Source organism: Pimephales promelas, chromosome 7, assembly GCF_988280905.1.
Source record: "Pimephales promelas chromosome 7, fPimPro1.hap1.1, whole genome shotgun sequence".
NCBI lineage: Eukaryota > Metazoa > Chordata > Actinopteri > Cypriniformes > Leuciscidae > Pimephales > Pimephales promelas.
The window spans coordinates 16,079,162-16,093,709 of NC_142775.1; the positions used below are offsets into that span (position 1 = coordinate 16,079,162).

A 14,548-nucleotide genomic window follows, 5' to 3' on the forward strand; every position below is an offset into this window, starting at 1 on the left:
GTCTAAGGATGATTTCTTTAAGCTGGTTTAGTCTGATGTGTGACTCTAGGAATTAGTTCCACCAAAAGGCAATCATTTAATTCAGAGCTTACTGATCAAAATTTCATCGATACTCCAGAGACTACTTTACAGCCAATTCTGCTTCAGATCATCTAGAATCATGAAATATTAAATCGCTTTAACATCTGCTGTCAGTTTTAGGTCCTCACTGATTCAGTATAATCACTTGTGTTCCACATCGCTTTGCTCCAACAACTTTTGCCAAGTCAACAAAGGCCTGAGCCGTCACCGGCTTTATCAGAGGAGTGTCAGACTGTTGACAGCATTTATCACATCGGTTCTTCCTTTCCATTGATCTTACAGCACTTTAAGTAGTGAAAGAGTGTTAACTCCTGGAAACAGGCCAGGTGTTACTCTAGCTAGAAAAAAGGGAGTTTGGGGAAAAGAAAGTTCACTTCGTTGCACAAACATGCTTATCGATTATCAAGCTCCCATTAGAAAGTCAATGCTCCTTGCCGTATTATAGTAACTAAGAGGTAGCAAGCTAGAAATGAGAATCAGCAATGAAATAAACAAGCAAACATTTCAAGAATGCTAAATCACCATTGCAGAGACTGGTGTTGTCACAAAAACAGAAATGTCCTACTGAAAACCGTGTTTTAACTGTAACCTAAAATAGTATGTACAGTATGATCTTAATAATTCATATTTCCATTGCTATTTTAATTTTGAAAGCCTGTAAAAAAAACATGAAAATATGCTTGTCTCCACTTCAAAGCAAAGCATGTTGGTAACACTTTAGTTTAGGGTCCAATTCTCACAATTACTAGTTGCTTATCAGGATGCATATTGCAAGGATATTAGCTTATCATTGTATCCTTAACTTGTGTACTTATAAAGCACATATCACTGCCTTATTTTGACCATGACCATACACATGCCGTAATCCTGCCTTAAAAACTACCGTAACTATTAAAAAGCATTAAAAGTCCTTAAATGGATTCTGTGAAAAATTAAGGCCTTAAATGGCATTAAAAAGCATTAAATTTGATTCCTACATGCATTCAAGATGTTGATAGTTTTGAAGAGAATTGTATATCAATTTATTTGAATAAAGCCTTCATAATTAATCGTTTTTATTTGTTGTCCTAGGGCGTCATATAGGTGACACCTTTGACATTGCGTCTAAATCCGACGCACATGGCACCCTTTAGCGTCAATATAACACGCTTCGGTTATGGGTAGGTTTAGGTCTGGGGTAGTGTTGGGGTTAGACCACTAGGAGGCGCCTTCTGGCCTATATATATCTGCGTTTCATATTGACGCTAAAGGGTGCCATGTGCGTCAGATGTAGACGCAATGTCAAAGGGGATGAGACCGGGCTGACGTTCCAGTGTCAGAACTTTTGCCAAGCAAGTCAGGTCCTGGGTTCTAATCCGCACCAAGAAGTAGATTTTTCCCCTTGTCAAAACCGATTTTTTCAGTGGTTGTATATCAAGCAGGGACACATTTGTGTGCATTATGGTTTGTGATTTTGAGTCTCACCGCAACGAATTGAACCGCAAGTCCGAGAGAAGACTGTGCACAAGCCACAACAAAACACTGTATCTGTGGCACTGAAAGCAACGACAATGAGCAAAAAAAAAAAAAAAAAAAAAAAAAAAACTGCATAGTGTCCATTTAAACGTACTGTGCTCTATGAATTATTTTAATATTATTTCTCATTTCAGGGTCACCCTAAATACCTGTAAAATCTAAAAACAAACTTCATCTTAATATCACTTATATATATATATATATATATATATATATATATATATATATATATATACAGTATATATGAAGAGTTCATATGCAAAAGCCTCTAAGTGCCATTTGAAATTTTGTTCTAGAAGGACCAATTTCACTTAAATGACAATTAATAGGTAATCTTCATTGCCATTTAAGTGAAATTACTGAACTTAAATATACAAGCTTGATAAAATGATAATTTTAGAACAAAATTTCAAATGGCACTTAGAGGCTTTTGCATCTGAACTATTCATATATATATATATATATATATATATATATATATATATATATATATATATATATATTATATAAATGTTGGCGACACTTTAGATTAGGGTCCGATTCTCACTATTAACTACGACTTTTGCCTCGATAAACTCATAATTACTGCTTATTAATGCCTTGCGGAAACCTTGCAGATGTTGGTGGGTGAATATGTTATGTATGAAGAAGTAGATATCTACCTGAGCATGTTTTATTAGACTCATCGTCATTATCTCCACAGTCATTGGTTCCATCACAAAGCCACCTCTTAGGTATGCAGCGGTTATTGGGACATTTGAACTGGTCAATCGGGCAACTGTGGTTAGCTGAAAAGAACAATGGAAGCACAAAAATAAATCACATGTCAAAAAAGTACATATTTTATCTAAGAACATCAACACTTTCCAAGCTTGACATATATGTGTGTTTGTGTGTGTGTGTGTTTTAGGGGGTGTTGACATGTTTTGTTACACTGCTGACAGCCCACTCTACAAATAAGAGAGTTCATATGCATAATACTCTTCTTTTGTTTTGACACAGCACTTTTCATTGTGCTATTCATCTATTCTCCTGAGCTAGCTTCACATTTATCTCAAAAAATATGCATTTGCCCTCAGGCGTTTGAGTTTATTTAAAGTACTGCTAGTGTTTTCCTCGACTGTTTGCTCTATTTAATAATAGAACCTACCATTACTCACAACCCTGGATACTCAACGCGTACCCACCAGACAATGAGTAACAGATGAAATGGAAAACCGGATTCAAGTGGGATCAGGCAATAACGTTTCAGGCGTATTAAACTATAGGACATCCCAGCAGAGCAGAACATTGATTTTGCAATTCTGATAATTCTGGCAGAACATCACGTTAAAGTATTTCTCAAAGTGAAAAATGACTCAGTCCCCAACGTTTTAACAGGGTGCTTATCTTATCGATTAGCTCATGAGCAGATTGTGCAGTGGGATGCAGTGAGTGGGAGAAAGGTTTGATATGGTGTTGATATTGCATTGCTTTTTTTTTTTTCTAACATGTCAATTAGCAACAAATGATATGTAAACAGCCTGCTTAGTGCACATTAACTGTATGCAGATGCTGTTATCTATGGAAGCTTGTTTCCGCCATTGAATAAAAAATATAATAAAGAATTGTGACTTTTTATCTTACAATTCTGACTTTTTTTCTCACAATTCTGACTTTTTTTCTCACAATTGCGAGTTTATATCTCACAATTCTGACTTTATTTCTCAGAATTGCGTGATATAAAGTCGCAATTGCGAGTTATAAAGTCAGAATTGTGTGTTATAAAGTCAGAATTGCGAGATATAAAGTCAGAATTGCGTGATATAAAGTCAGAATTGTGAGATATAAAGTCGCAATTCTGAGAAAAAAAGACAGAAGTGTGACTTTTTTTCTCACAATTGCGAGTTTACATCTCGCAATTCTGACTTTATAACACATAATTGCGAGTTTATATGTCGAAATTCTGACATCTTTTCTCAGAATTGTGAGATATAAACTCGCAATTGCGACTTATTAGGCCAATTCTTTTTCCCCCATCAGAAGAGTTTAAATCTCACAATTCTGACTTTATATCATGCAATTCTGACTTTAAAACTCGCAATTGCGACTTTATATCACGCAATTCTGACTTTATAACTCGCAATTCTGACTTTATAACTCGCAATTGCGACTTTATATCACGCAATTCTGACTTTTTATCTCGCAATTGCGACTTTATATCACGCAATTCTGACTTTTTATCTCGCAATTCTGACTTTATAACTCGCAATTGCGACTTTATATCTCGCAATTCTGACTTTTTATCTCGCAATTGCGACTTTATATCACGCAATTCTGACTTTATATCTCGCAATTCTGACTTTATATCTCGCAATTCTGACTTTATATCTCGCAATTCTGACTTTATAACTCGCAATTGCGACTTTATATCACGCAATTCGGACTTTTTATCTCGCAATTGTGAGAAAAAAAGTCAGAATTGTGAGATAAAAAGTCGCAATTATTTATTTTATTTTTTTATTCAGTGGCGGAAACAAGCTTCCATAGTTATCCAATGCATTTCAAGCTAGAGTATATTTTTTATCGGCATAATATCATTTAATTATAGCTCTCTGGAATTATTGATTTTTACTGGCCAATTTAGGGCATTGTGGATTTAAAAATGTTTGCATAATGTCCACTAAATTGTATATTTGACCACTGGATATATTAAACCTGTGCTACTTTTATGATTTTGTATCAACTTGTGGATTCTCTCTTTACAAAACAATGACAACTTCTAGGTTGGGATTTTAGAAAAAAATATATAAAATATATAATATATAAAAAATATAAAAAATGTATTTACACACCCACACACACACCCACACACACAAACTACAATTCACATTTTTAGGTTCAGTGATATTTCAAATGAACTGTTCTTTTGAACTTTCCATTCATCAAATATGAAAAAAAAAGTTTAATGGTTTACACAAAACAATATTAAGCATTACAACTGTTTTCAACATTGATAATGAGACTAAACCAACATATATAATGATTATAAGAAATCAAGGAATAAAATGTGTTTTAAAATAGAAAATAGCTGTTTTAAATTATAATAATATTTCACAATATAAATGTATTTGATCAAATAAATACAGCCTTGGTAAGTATAAGATACATACAAAATATATTAAAAAAAAATATATATATATAAAATATATATAGATATTATAAGATATATATATATATATATATATATATATATATATATATATTATTTATCTTATTTATTATATATATATATATATATATATATATATATATATATATATATATATATATATATATAATAAATAAGATAAATGAACATTGTTGCAGTGTTCATCTTGTTACTAGGTAGGTATAAACTGGATGGCACCAGTGATACCTGTACAAAATGAAAATGTCTGTATTGACTGATACATCACAGACATGACACAGTGTGCATACTAAATGACACAGCTTGAGGCCACATAGGTTTGATGGTTCAGTAAAACAGGTACAACAGGGATAATACGTCCCAGTCAGGGAGGAAGAAGACAAAGTATACATACAGCATATTTGGGCCTCCTCATCACTGCCATCTAAGCAGTCATCATCTCCATCACAAATCCAATTGGCTCGAATGCAGCGCCAGTTCCTGCATTGAAACTCATCATTTCTGCACCGCTGCGGCTCCTCTTGACCTGCAGAGTCTTCGGGAGAAAAAAAAAACAAACAAACAAACAAAACAAGACAATAGGAAAACAGAATTCAAGGGGAAAAACAAGGAAATAGTCAAACACTGCATATTCCAGGAGTTAAAACTCTTATTTGAAAGCTTACCAGAGCACGTGACATTGTTCTTGTCCAGATGCTGGTTGTCAGCACATGCGCACACTCGGCCTCCTGGAACGGCCAAGCAGAGGGTACCACAACCACCATAATTCACCCGGCAGGCATTGTCACCTAAAAAACAAACATAGGACTAAACAACAGATATCTACAAATCTTCTTTTCCACTCGCAGGACAGCTGTTTATGTGTTCATCCCTTTATGGCTTTTAGCAATGTCTCTCCTTGAAACAGAGAACATAAAGTTCTTCCTCACTGCCCACTCAGAACCAATTTCCTGCTCTTCTGGGATGCCGGTGGAACACGGGGGCATTATTTTTAATCACATGTCAAGTAAATTATGGGAAACACTGGAGAAGAGAGCCATTTGACATTCTTTTCCTTTCACTGACATAATTCGTTGTGTGGGCAATGGCACCTGCGAAGGGTGGGGAGTGGAGAAAAACACAGTTTTGTGAGAAAACTGTCACTTATTAAGTTGAGGCATGGGGACAATAATAAGGTTTCATTTAGAGAGTGGTCGAAAGGCATTGCCTGAACCAATGAGATAAAAACCGCTTTGTAATGGCCAATCTGTGGTATTCCAAAGAGCGGAAACACAATTAATCTTTTTCCTGACAAGCGCTTTGGAGAAATTTGTCTTCTGCTCCGAATGTAGACTGTCAAAACCCCCATATTTTTTGGAGGTATAAATGCATACCTGACATACATGACCCTCCCCCACCCTCACCCGTCACAGATCTCAGTGTTTTGAGAATTGGATGTAAAGATGAGAATATATTTAAAACATGATATAAGTCTGCTGGTCCCAGCTGAATTCGCCGTCTTTCTCAAAAGAGTGAGTCTCTCTGACATGCGGCACACTGCCTGCTCTCCTGAAAACGCACCACCCTCAGGTAAGTAAGAGATGAAACATGTGGGAGCTGAACACACTCCTGTGTTCTCTGTGCTGCTCGTCTGCGTGAGCGAGAGCCCCGCTGAGAAGTGTCCCTCCCTCTACCTGTTGTGACAGGCACATACGAGAGAGGATGACACAGTAATCATCCCACCTTACCTCAGACATCCACACAGAGTTAAACATGCTAAACAGAGCTTTAGCCCCCACTTCACCAGATTAAACACACCCACTCAACAGTACGGCTCCCGCTCTGTAGTTGGGACTATGCTAATCAAAGCTAAAGCCATGGAAATCTGCAATAGCTGTGCTGTGTGTAAAAAAAAAAAAAAGTAATTTATTACGAATTTTCTGAATGAATGCACTAGCCTACGTAATATTTGCATTTATTTTCCACCAGACTCTTTTGTGTAGTCAAATTATTACAATATTCATCCAGAACGTTTGGGGTCTGTAAGATTTTTTTATTATTCTTAAAAGTAGTCTTTTATCATCACCAAGGCTTAATTTATTTGATTAAACACACACATATGACACTCACAGTCACAAAAGCTTCTCATTTGCATGCATTATAAGCATTGTTGTTTTAAAGTGTTTAACCACTGAAGTGGAATAAGTAAGCTTGATTTTTGTATTGTGCTAATTAGGCTTTCGTTCGTTTTTTTGGGATAATGAAATTGTTGATGATAATTATGACAATTTCGATGGAATCAAAATGTTGACATCATAAAAACCTTATTTAAATGGGTCGTTAAGAGGTTTATTTTATTACTTTATGTTTCCTGGGGGTGCCCTTATAATATCACTGAACACAGATCAGGCATTAGTATAAAAATGGTTACTTATTTGTGGCATTGCTGGCAGATCAATATCCTAAATATCTGCCTGAGTCGAAATTGCGACTGAATTACCAAATAACAGTAAAATGTACCGAGAAGACCAATTCTAAAAGATGGTCTTTGGCTGCCCTGTGATGACACAAGTCTCCACTTTTTAGATCCTGTCATTTTCTGGCCTTGGTTTCAATAAAAGCATTTTAAAACAAAAACATTTTTGGAAAAACAAGGACGTTTTGAGTTTTGAAACTTACAGGGTATGTTTATAATATAATGAACTCTTAACTATCAAAAGATCGATGGACATTTGAACTCTCCATTCATGACCCCTTTAAAGCAAACTATAACTATATGATGTATATCGTTATTGTGAAATAAAATAACACTACTAATTTACTGATATAAGTTTTTGGTCATATCGCCCACCCCTAATGTCCTCCTTACTACTTTTTTGGAAACCATGATAGATTGTTTTCAAGATTCTTTAATGAATTGGAAATTAAAAAGAATAGCATTTCTTTGAAATATAAATCTTAGCAACATTTTAATTATCTTTCCTGTAACATTTAATCAGTTGAATGCATCCTTCCTCAATGATTTATAAAAAAATCTTACTGAGCCCAAACTTTTTAACAGTATTGTTCATTAATACATTAACTTTATTTTTTGTCATAGTGGAAAAAACAATTAATTTCCCAGAATGCTTTAATATACTCCAAAATGGAACCATCATGAATCAGGCTTTCAAGATAGAGACAAAATTAGATGAATTTCTTGAATTTCAATCCAGTGAATTCATCTTCCTGTCACTGTAAATCAAATTCCTTTGTGTTGTGGCCCATTCAATTTAAATTCCAACTTACCTGTATGGATTAAAAAGGAAAAAGAGAAATCCCGACCATTATTCATTAAAACATTATTTAAAAGAAGATCAAAAATGTGTCATTCTGTAATCTTTAACTTTTCTTTTAGACTTAAAAGTGACTTTACCCAGCTGGCTTTGTGCATCAAATACTCGGAGCCCAAACAGGGGGGGTCTTTCACTTCTCAGCAGAGTGACTTCACCAGAGACCAGATCCAGCTGGAAGATTGAAGCGTTCATGTACTCAGTCCAGAAGATGGAATTTTGGTACTGTGCAATCCCAAACGGGTGATTGAGTTCCCTGCCACTGTACACAACCTACAGTGAAAAAACAAAACAAAACAAAAAAACACAGAAAATATGAAGAGTTCAGATGCAAAAGCCTCTAAATGCCATTTGAAATTTTCTTCTTTAATGATGATTTTTATCAAACTTGTATATTTAAGTTCAGTAATTTCACTTAAATAACAATTAATAGGTAATTATCATTGCAATTTAAGTGAAATTACTGAACTTAAATATACAAGTTTGATAAAAATCATCATTAAAGAAGAAAATTTCAAATGGCATTTAGAGGCTTTTGCATCTGAACTCTTCATATATAAGGACCATGTACTGTTGTGACAACTCTGGTAGAGGATTTTTCCTCTTTAAGTCTTAAACGCATACATCAGGGATCTTCAGTGACCTTCTTAGCATTCCACAATCAATATTCATTATAAACAATATAACAAGAAAAAATATATAAAAGAATGCTTGTTTTCCCATTCATTTCTGTAAAAATTGCAAAGGGTCGCTAAAGACCCGGGGTGTGTAACAGTGCAAATAAAAACTGCCTCCGCAACAATAATTGAATCTTTGATGACTGACTAAGTGCAATTCACCTTCATTCCGCATGTTAGCAATGTCTGATACACAATGATAAAGTGAAGTTTCACTCATACTGTAATTACCGCAGGCAGAAAACCAAAGAATAGGAAGTATCATCCACCTGTGTTAGATACAGATTGGCGAAACATTCATGTATTTAAGGGTTAATATGTAATGGCTTGATGGATGAACTTGAACGGATGATACATTGAACAATGTTTCAATGCTTCAAAGATACAGTATGCCGGCAATCTCTCAACCTGCACTCTCATTTCCCATTACATTAATTCAAGACCAAATTAATCCAAGCTATGCATTCATCATACATTGTATAGCTTGTTTATTCTGTCAAAATTTCAAGCTCTTCAATCATTACATCAGTTCGAGGGCCTATCCAGAAGTCTAATTTGCCATGTGTCCCCTCAGGAATTTCTAATGGGTTTTTATAAAGTGGTTTTTGATCTAAGAAAAAAATAAAGTCCGTGGTCAAGATTATTTAAAGAGACTTTTCCATTCTGTGCAGAAACATAAACTATGCACAATCAGTCCTCAAATGTAGATTTTGATCTGTGTGCTTTAAAAATGTGTTTACATGCTTGATTAATTAATGGGTTGTAGTCCTCATTTGCAAATTATAAAATTAAAGTTGTAGTACTTATTGGAAAACATACGAATTGAGGTTTTAATTGCTAAAGCCATGACTAAATAAAGGCTTTTTTAAAATAAATGTACATAAATTCGCAAATCCCTTGGATTATTATGTTTTATGAAAGTATTTTCAATTAAATTATGAGGGAACCTAAGCTAAATGCTGAACCTCTTGGTTAATTGGTTAACAATTATCACATTTAATATTTAAATTGCAAGACATTTTACGAGAAACATCTGAAAAGTCTGGAGAAAATAACTAAGAAATTCAAGAGATTGCAAAGCTTTGAAAAAGCAACATTTCACTCACCATTCTCCCAGTGCCATTAAGGTAGATTCTCTCAATGTGATCATAATAGGCATCACACCAGTACATGGTACTGGATCCATGGTCCAAAGTGAGTCCATTGGGCCACAGCATGTTAGATGTGACAAATATTTTCCTGTTGGACCCATCCATCCAGGCTTTCTCTATTCGCCCGATGCTGTCGTTCACCTCATCCTCTTCCCAATCCGTCCAGTACATCCAACTGCAACCAAAACCAAACACAGTCAGTGTAGTCCATGAAAAAAAGCTCTTGTTTTTGCGTTTGAAGCAGACATGGACATCAATCAGAACTTATTTGCTAAGACAGGAATTGCACAGCTGAAGCAGATTGAAACAAATTGCCTCAAAGTCAAAAAAAAAAAAAAAAAAAAAAAAAAGTACACTGAACATAAACAAAAAATGCTAAGGAAAAGTCAGCATCTCAAACCTAAGGGAAATTATATTGATCTGGAGATAAAACTGTTAACCAAATAGATAGATTGAAACCAAGGACAAACATTGTGAGTGGCTCAAAGGGTCTAGAAAACAAGGCCACCGTCCATATCAATTCCTCTGGTTGGTCCTCTCATTCGCAATTTCCTTTTCTTAGTTGTGGATATACTAAAAGGTCCTGTGCCAACATGAACTGTTACTCAATGGGTTAGAGATATTTGAAAAGTGATCGGGTCAACGTTTCGACATGATCCTTTCCCTAGTAAGTGTGCTTAAGGGATTTGCTGCCTCTGAGGACTACTCAGCGGTCAACGCAAGCTTTTCTGTCTCATCAATGATAGAAGTCTTGCTTCATGTGCACCACATAAAACAGAATTGGATACAGGGCGAATCAAGCGCTCTCTGTCCCAGTATGTTGGCTACGTGACCCCATGAATTATTCAGAAGGCAAACAGCATGCTCCGAGTCTCATCCTGCACTGTTCTGAATGTAACCACATGCACATGCAGGGTCTAACCGAAATGAGCAAAGATTACATGGCATTTTCAACGAGTAGAGAACAAAAAAGCATTTTTTTTTCAACGAGTAGAGTACAAAAAAGCAAGAGAGAGAGAGAGAGAGAGAGAGAGAGAGAGAGAGAGAGAGAGAGAGAGAGAGAGAGAGAGAGAGAGAGAGAGAGAGAGAGAGAGAGAAACAATGTGAAAATCGTTACTGCCACTTTGCTGTCCATAAATAATACAGAGATAGAATAGCAACAGGCATAACACCAGGATAGGAAGAAAGGAAGAAAGGCAAAAAATAAATGAATAAATAATAAAACCATACATACACACTCTAAACAATTCTGTGGTACATTTCCCGTACAACTATGTAATTAGCTGATTCACTAAAATAGTAAGATATCTAATAGTACTAGCTAGTCACGACTGTTTCCTGAAACCCATGGTTGCAAAGTATCGTTCACCACGTTGTTTTCACACGTGGTGGAATAATAACTACTTTTAATGAAACTGTTTGAGATCCAATTAACGCTAGATTTGTTAATATAAATTACAGACATGTCATCTGAGGACTATTTCTAATTGTTCTCAGTTATTTTTCTTTATTACCAGACTGAATATTTGGCCCGTTCTTACATAGTACAGCACGTTCGCACATGCGGACTCTTCAAAATCGGTACTTTAAATCTTTTGACAAACTAAAATACCTAAATTGCATTTGTATGTATTCTAAATAATAGGCACCGTTGCACTGAATGCCAGCTTGCTTATTTTGCTCAAGATAAGGATTTATTACCTCCAAATGTCATGCAATATAGAAACGATGCCTCAAACCACAGGTCGAGATCTGTCGTTCAAACCACAAAACTTTGCAATGCTGTTTGCGAATGTTCGTTGGAACGATTGTTTCAGGAAACACCGACTCGTTGAAATATGCTGATAACGACGGAACTTGCGACCGTAATTGGCTAACGATGCATTTAGGAAATGCACCCCAGGATTGTTATATAACCCAAAATTGGGTAAAATATGCACAAACCCAAATGTTGGGTTAAACATTTAATTTAAAATTTGTAATTACATTTTTTTTTAAATCTTTTACAAAACATTTTTAACCCAACATTTGAGTTTGTCCAGCATTTTTAGAGTGTGTGTCTATATATATATATATATATATATAGGTGAGAAAAGTGCGAGAGCAAGAGACAGAGAAATAGATCAGACACCGAAGGCTTCATTAATCCTTTAAACTGGAGCATCAAGCTAGAACTATAAGAACTCCATTAAACTGTGGTACTATGAACTGGTAGGAGTTTGCCAAATCAGTTTTGACCCGCTAAAAATACCACAGTTTAGAAAGTCTGCTCCTGGGAATATAGGACAGCAATGAAGTGAGCAGATAAAAAAAAAATAAAAATAAAATAAATAAATAAATAAATAAATAAATAAATAAATAAATAAATAAATAAATAAATAAATAAATAAATAAATAAATAAATAAATAAATAAATACAAATAAAAAATGGAGAGACAGAGATGTAAATCGTGAAAGTCCAAATGACAGAACCTGAGATACAAAAAGACAGAAAAGAGTTACTGAGGTGGGCAATTTCGTTCTTATCATGTTATCACAGGCTGCTTGTGTAGTGACATCAACAAAGAGAAGTATACTATATGGGTGTGAGAGATAAAGAAATCAGGACAGGTGGGTGTTATTTCAGGGGGAAGCCCATCCAGCAGTGCAGAAAAAGATCAACATGCCACCTGCTCACCTGATAGATTGCCAACCCCTAATGGTGGGCCCTAACCCCATTACTATAAATAAGCCCATACAGGTGGGTCAAAACAACACAGTCAAAAAATGTACTAATAAAAAATAAATGGGTTAAAAAGAAAGTTTTGATTCATAATTAAAGACACACTTTGGTCACACTTTAGTTTAGGGTCCAATTATTACTATTACCCAACTTTTAACTTTGACTTTTGCCTTATTACCTCATAATTACGGCTTATTAATAGTTAGTAGGGTATTGTTAGTATAGTTTAGGCATTGAGTGGGATTAGGGATGTAGAATCATGCAGAATAAGGTATCAATATGCGCTTTATAAGTACTAATAAACAACCAACGTCCTAATATTCATGCTAATAAGTAAATAGCTTTAAACGATTCCAGACGATGAATAAGGGTCTTATCAAGCGAAACGATCGCTCATTAAAAAAAAAAAAAAGTTTAAGTTTTAAGCTCACCTTGCTCTGCTCTATGATGTGCGTTCGTGACTCTCCTGTTCGAACTCGTTTATCAAAATTAACAAATCTTTTTCCGTGTCATTTGGTTCATTCAATGAACAAAATGAACAAATTGACTGGGGAAACGATTTGTTGATTTTGATAAACGAGTTCGAACAGGAGAGTCACATTTTTATTTATTTTTTATTTTTTTTAATGAGCGATCGTTGCGCTTGATAAGACCCCTATTCATCGTCTGGAATCGTTTAAAGCCCTTTGCACTGAAACTGTCTTTTGGACCTTGAACCGTTTGGTTCCCTATGAAGTCCATTATATAGAGAAAAATGCTGGAATGTTTTCATCAAAAACCTTAATTTCTTTTCGACTGAAGAAAGAATGACAAGGATATCTTCGAATGACATGGGGGTGAGTAAATTATCAGCAAAAAGTTTTTTTTTTTCTTTGTTTTTTTTAAAGTGAACTACTCCTTTAAGTCACCACACCAAAAAAAAAAAAAAAAAAAAAAAAAAACATACATTTGCTTTGAAGTATGATGTACTGTACTGTACATAAATCATTCTTTGTTGGCCAGCGTTCAAAGTCCATGTGATCTATCCTCTGATGACCTGTTGGAGAGGTCAACAATTTACATCTCTAAATTTCCATCATCCACCATGCTATTTTTTTTTACTGCCTGTCAAAACAGGACACATCAATGGCACCTTAGAAGAGGCACACTTCTCATTTCCTGTCTGAGCCCCAGCTCCAGAAAGCTTTAGCTTTCCACTCTCAATGCAGTCATGCAGTCTGTGTGACATCCTCTGAGCTGACAGTTCAGAAAGATGATGCTTTTAATGCAGATTTTAATCGCTTCCACACCACTGAAGTTATCCCGTCGGGAATGACACGCAGTGGCGACTAGGAGATAAGTTGCTGTTTTTACATGCTACTTAAACGTGCACTATTCGTGAGTATCTGTTGACAAACTCACAAAGGAACAGTTTCTAGCTTCCTGTCATTGCCCATTTCTTTTTTTTTTTATTGTTAGCACTGCCATTCAAGATACATTTGCTTCATTAAATGCGAGAGTTGCATAAATTGCACAAGCGTGAGGTCTGAGCAATGAATATAATTATGGCTCTGAGCTAATGAACCCATTGTGTCTCTAAATAATGAAACTATTCTGCATTTGTTTTCCCTCTCTTCAAATGAATCCGTAATCAACACCCCTTGGGTTCACTAAAGATGGCAAAAATTTATTCCATCATGTATTACTTCATGATAAGTGCACTTTTAAATAAGACAATTATTTGCAGAGATTTAAAAAATAAATACATTAAAAGTACTCTTCAATAGGCTACCACGTGGTTAGGCCCAACAGATCTGATGACCACTGACCAATCAGTATTCTAGTACACTTAAGTACTTTTTAATCCGATAAAAAGAGAGTGATCAGGTTGCGTGATTGAATCTGAGAGGGCCGAGAGAGGTTGTTTCCTCATTGCAGTATCT

General features: G+C 35.2%; 1 protein-coding gene across 5 annotated transcripts in view; it reads right to left on the reverse strand.

The window, feature by feature from the left end:
- Window positions 1-14,548, reverse strand: part of lrp1bb (low density lipoprotein receptor-related protein 1Bb) — a 345,314-nt gene that overhangs the window by 147,569 nt on the left and 183,197 nt on the right. For all 5 annotated transcript variants that reach the window (XR_016169265.1, XM_089133134.1, XM_089133135.1 and 2 more), the window contains 5 exons: window positions 9,860-10,079; window positions 8,160-8,349; window positions 5,431-5,553; window positions 5,160-5,300; window positions 2,259-2,384 (listed from right to left, as the gene is read on the reverse strand). Coding sequence is in view for 4 of the 5 variants with exons in the window: in XM_089133134.1 (XP_088989260.1) it covers window positions 2,259-2,384; window positions 5,160-5,300; window positions 5,431-5,553; window positions 8,160-8,349; window positions 9,860-10,079 (800 nt within the window). In the remaining variant the exon portion in view is untranslated. The remainder of the gene's footprint in view (window positions 1-2,258; window positions 2,385-5,159; window positions 5,301-5,430; window positions 5,554-8,159; window positions 8,350-9,859; window positions 10,080-14,548) is intronic.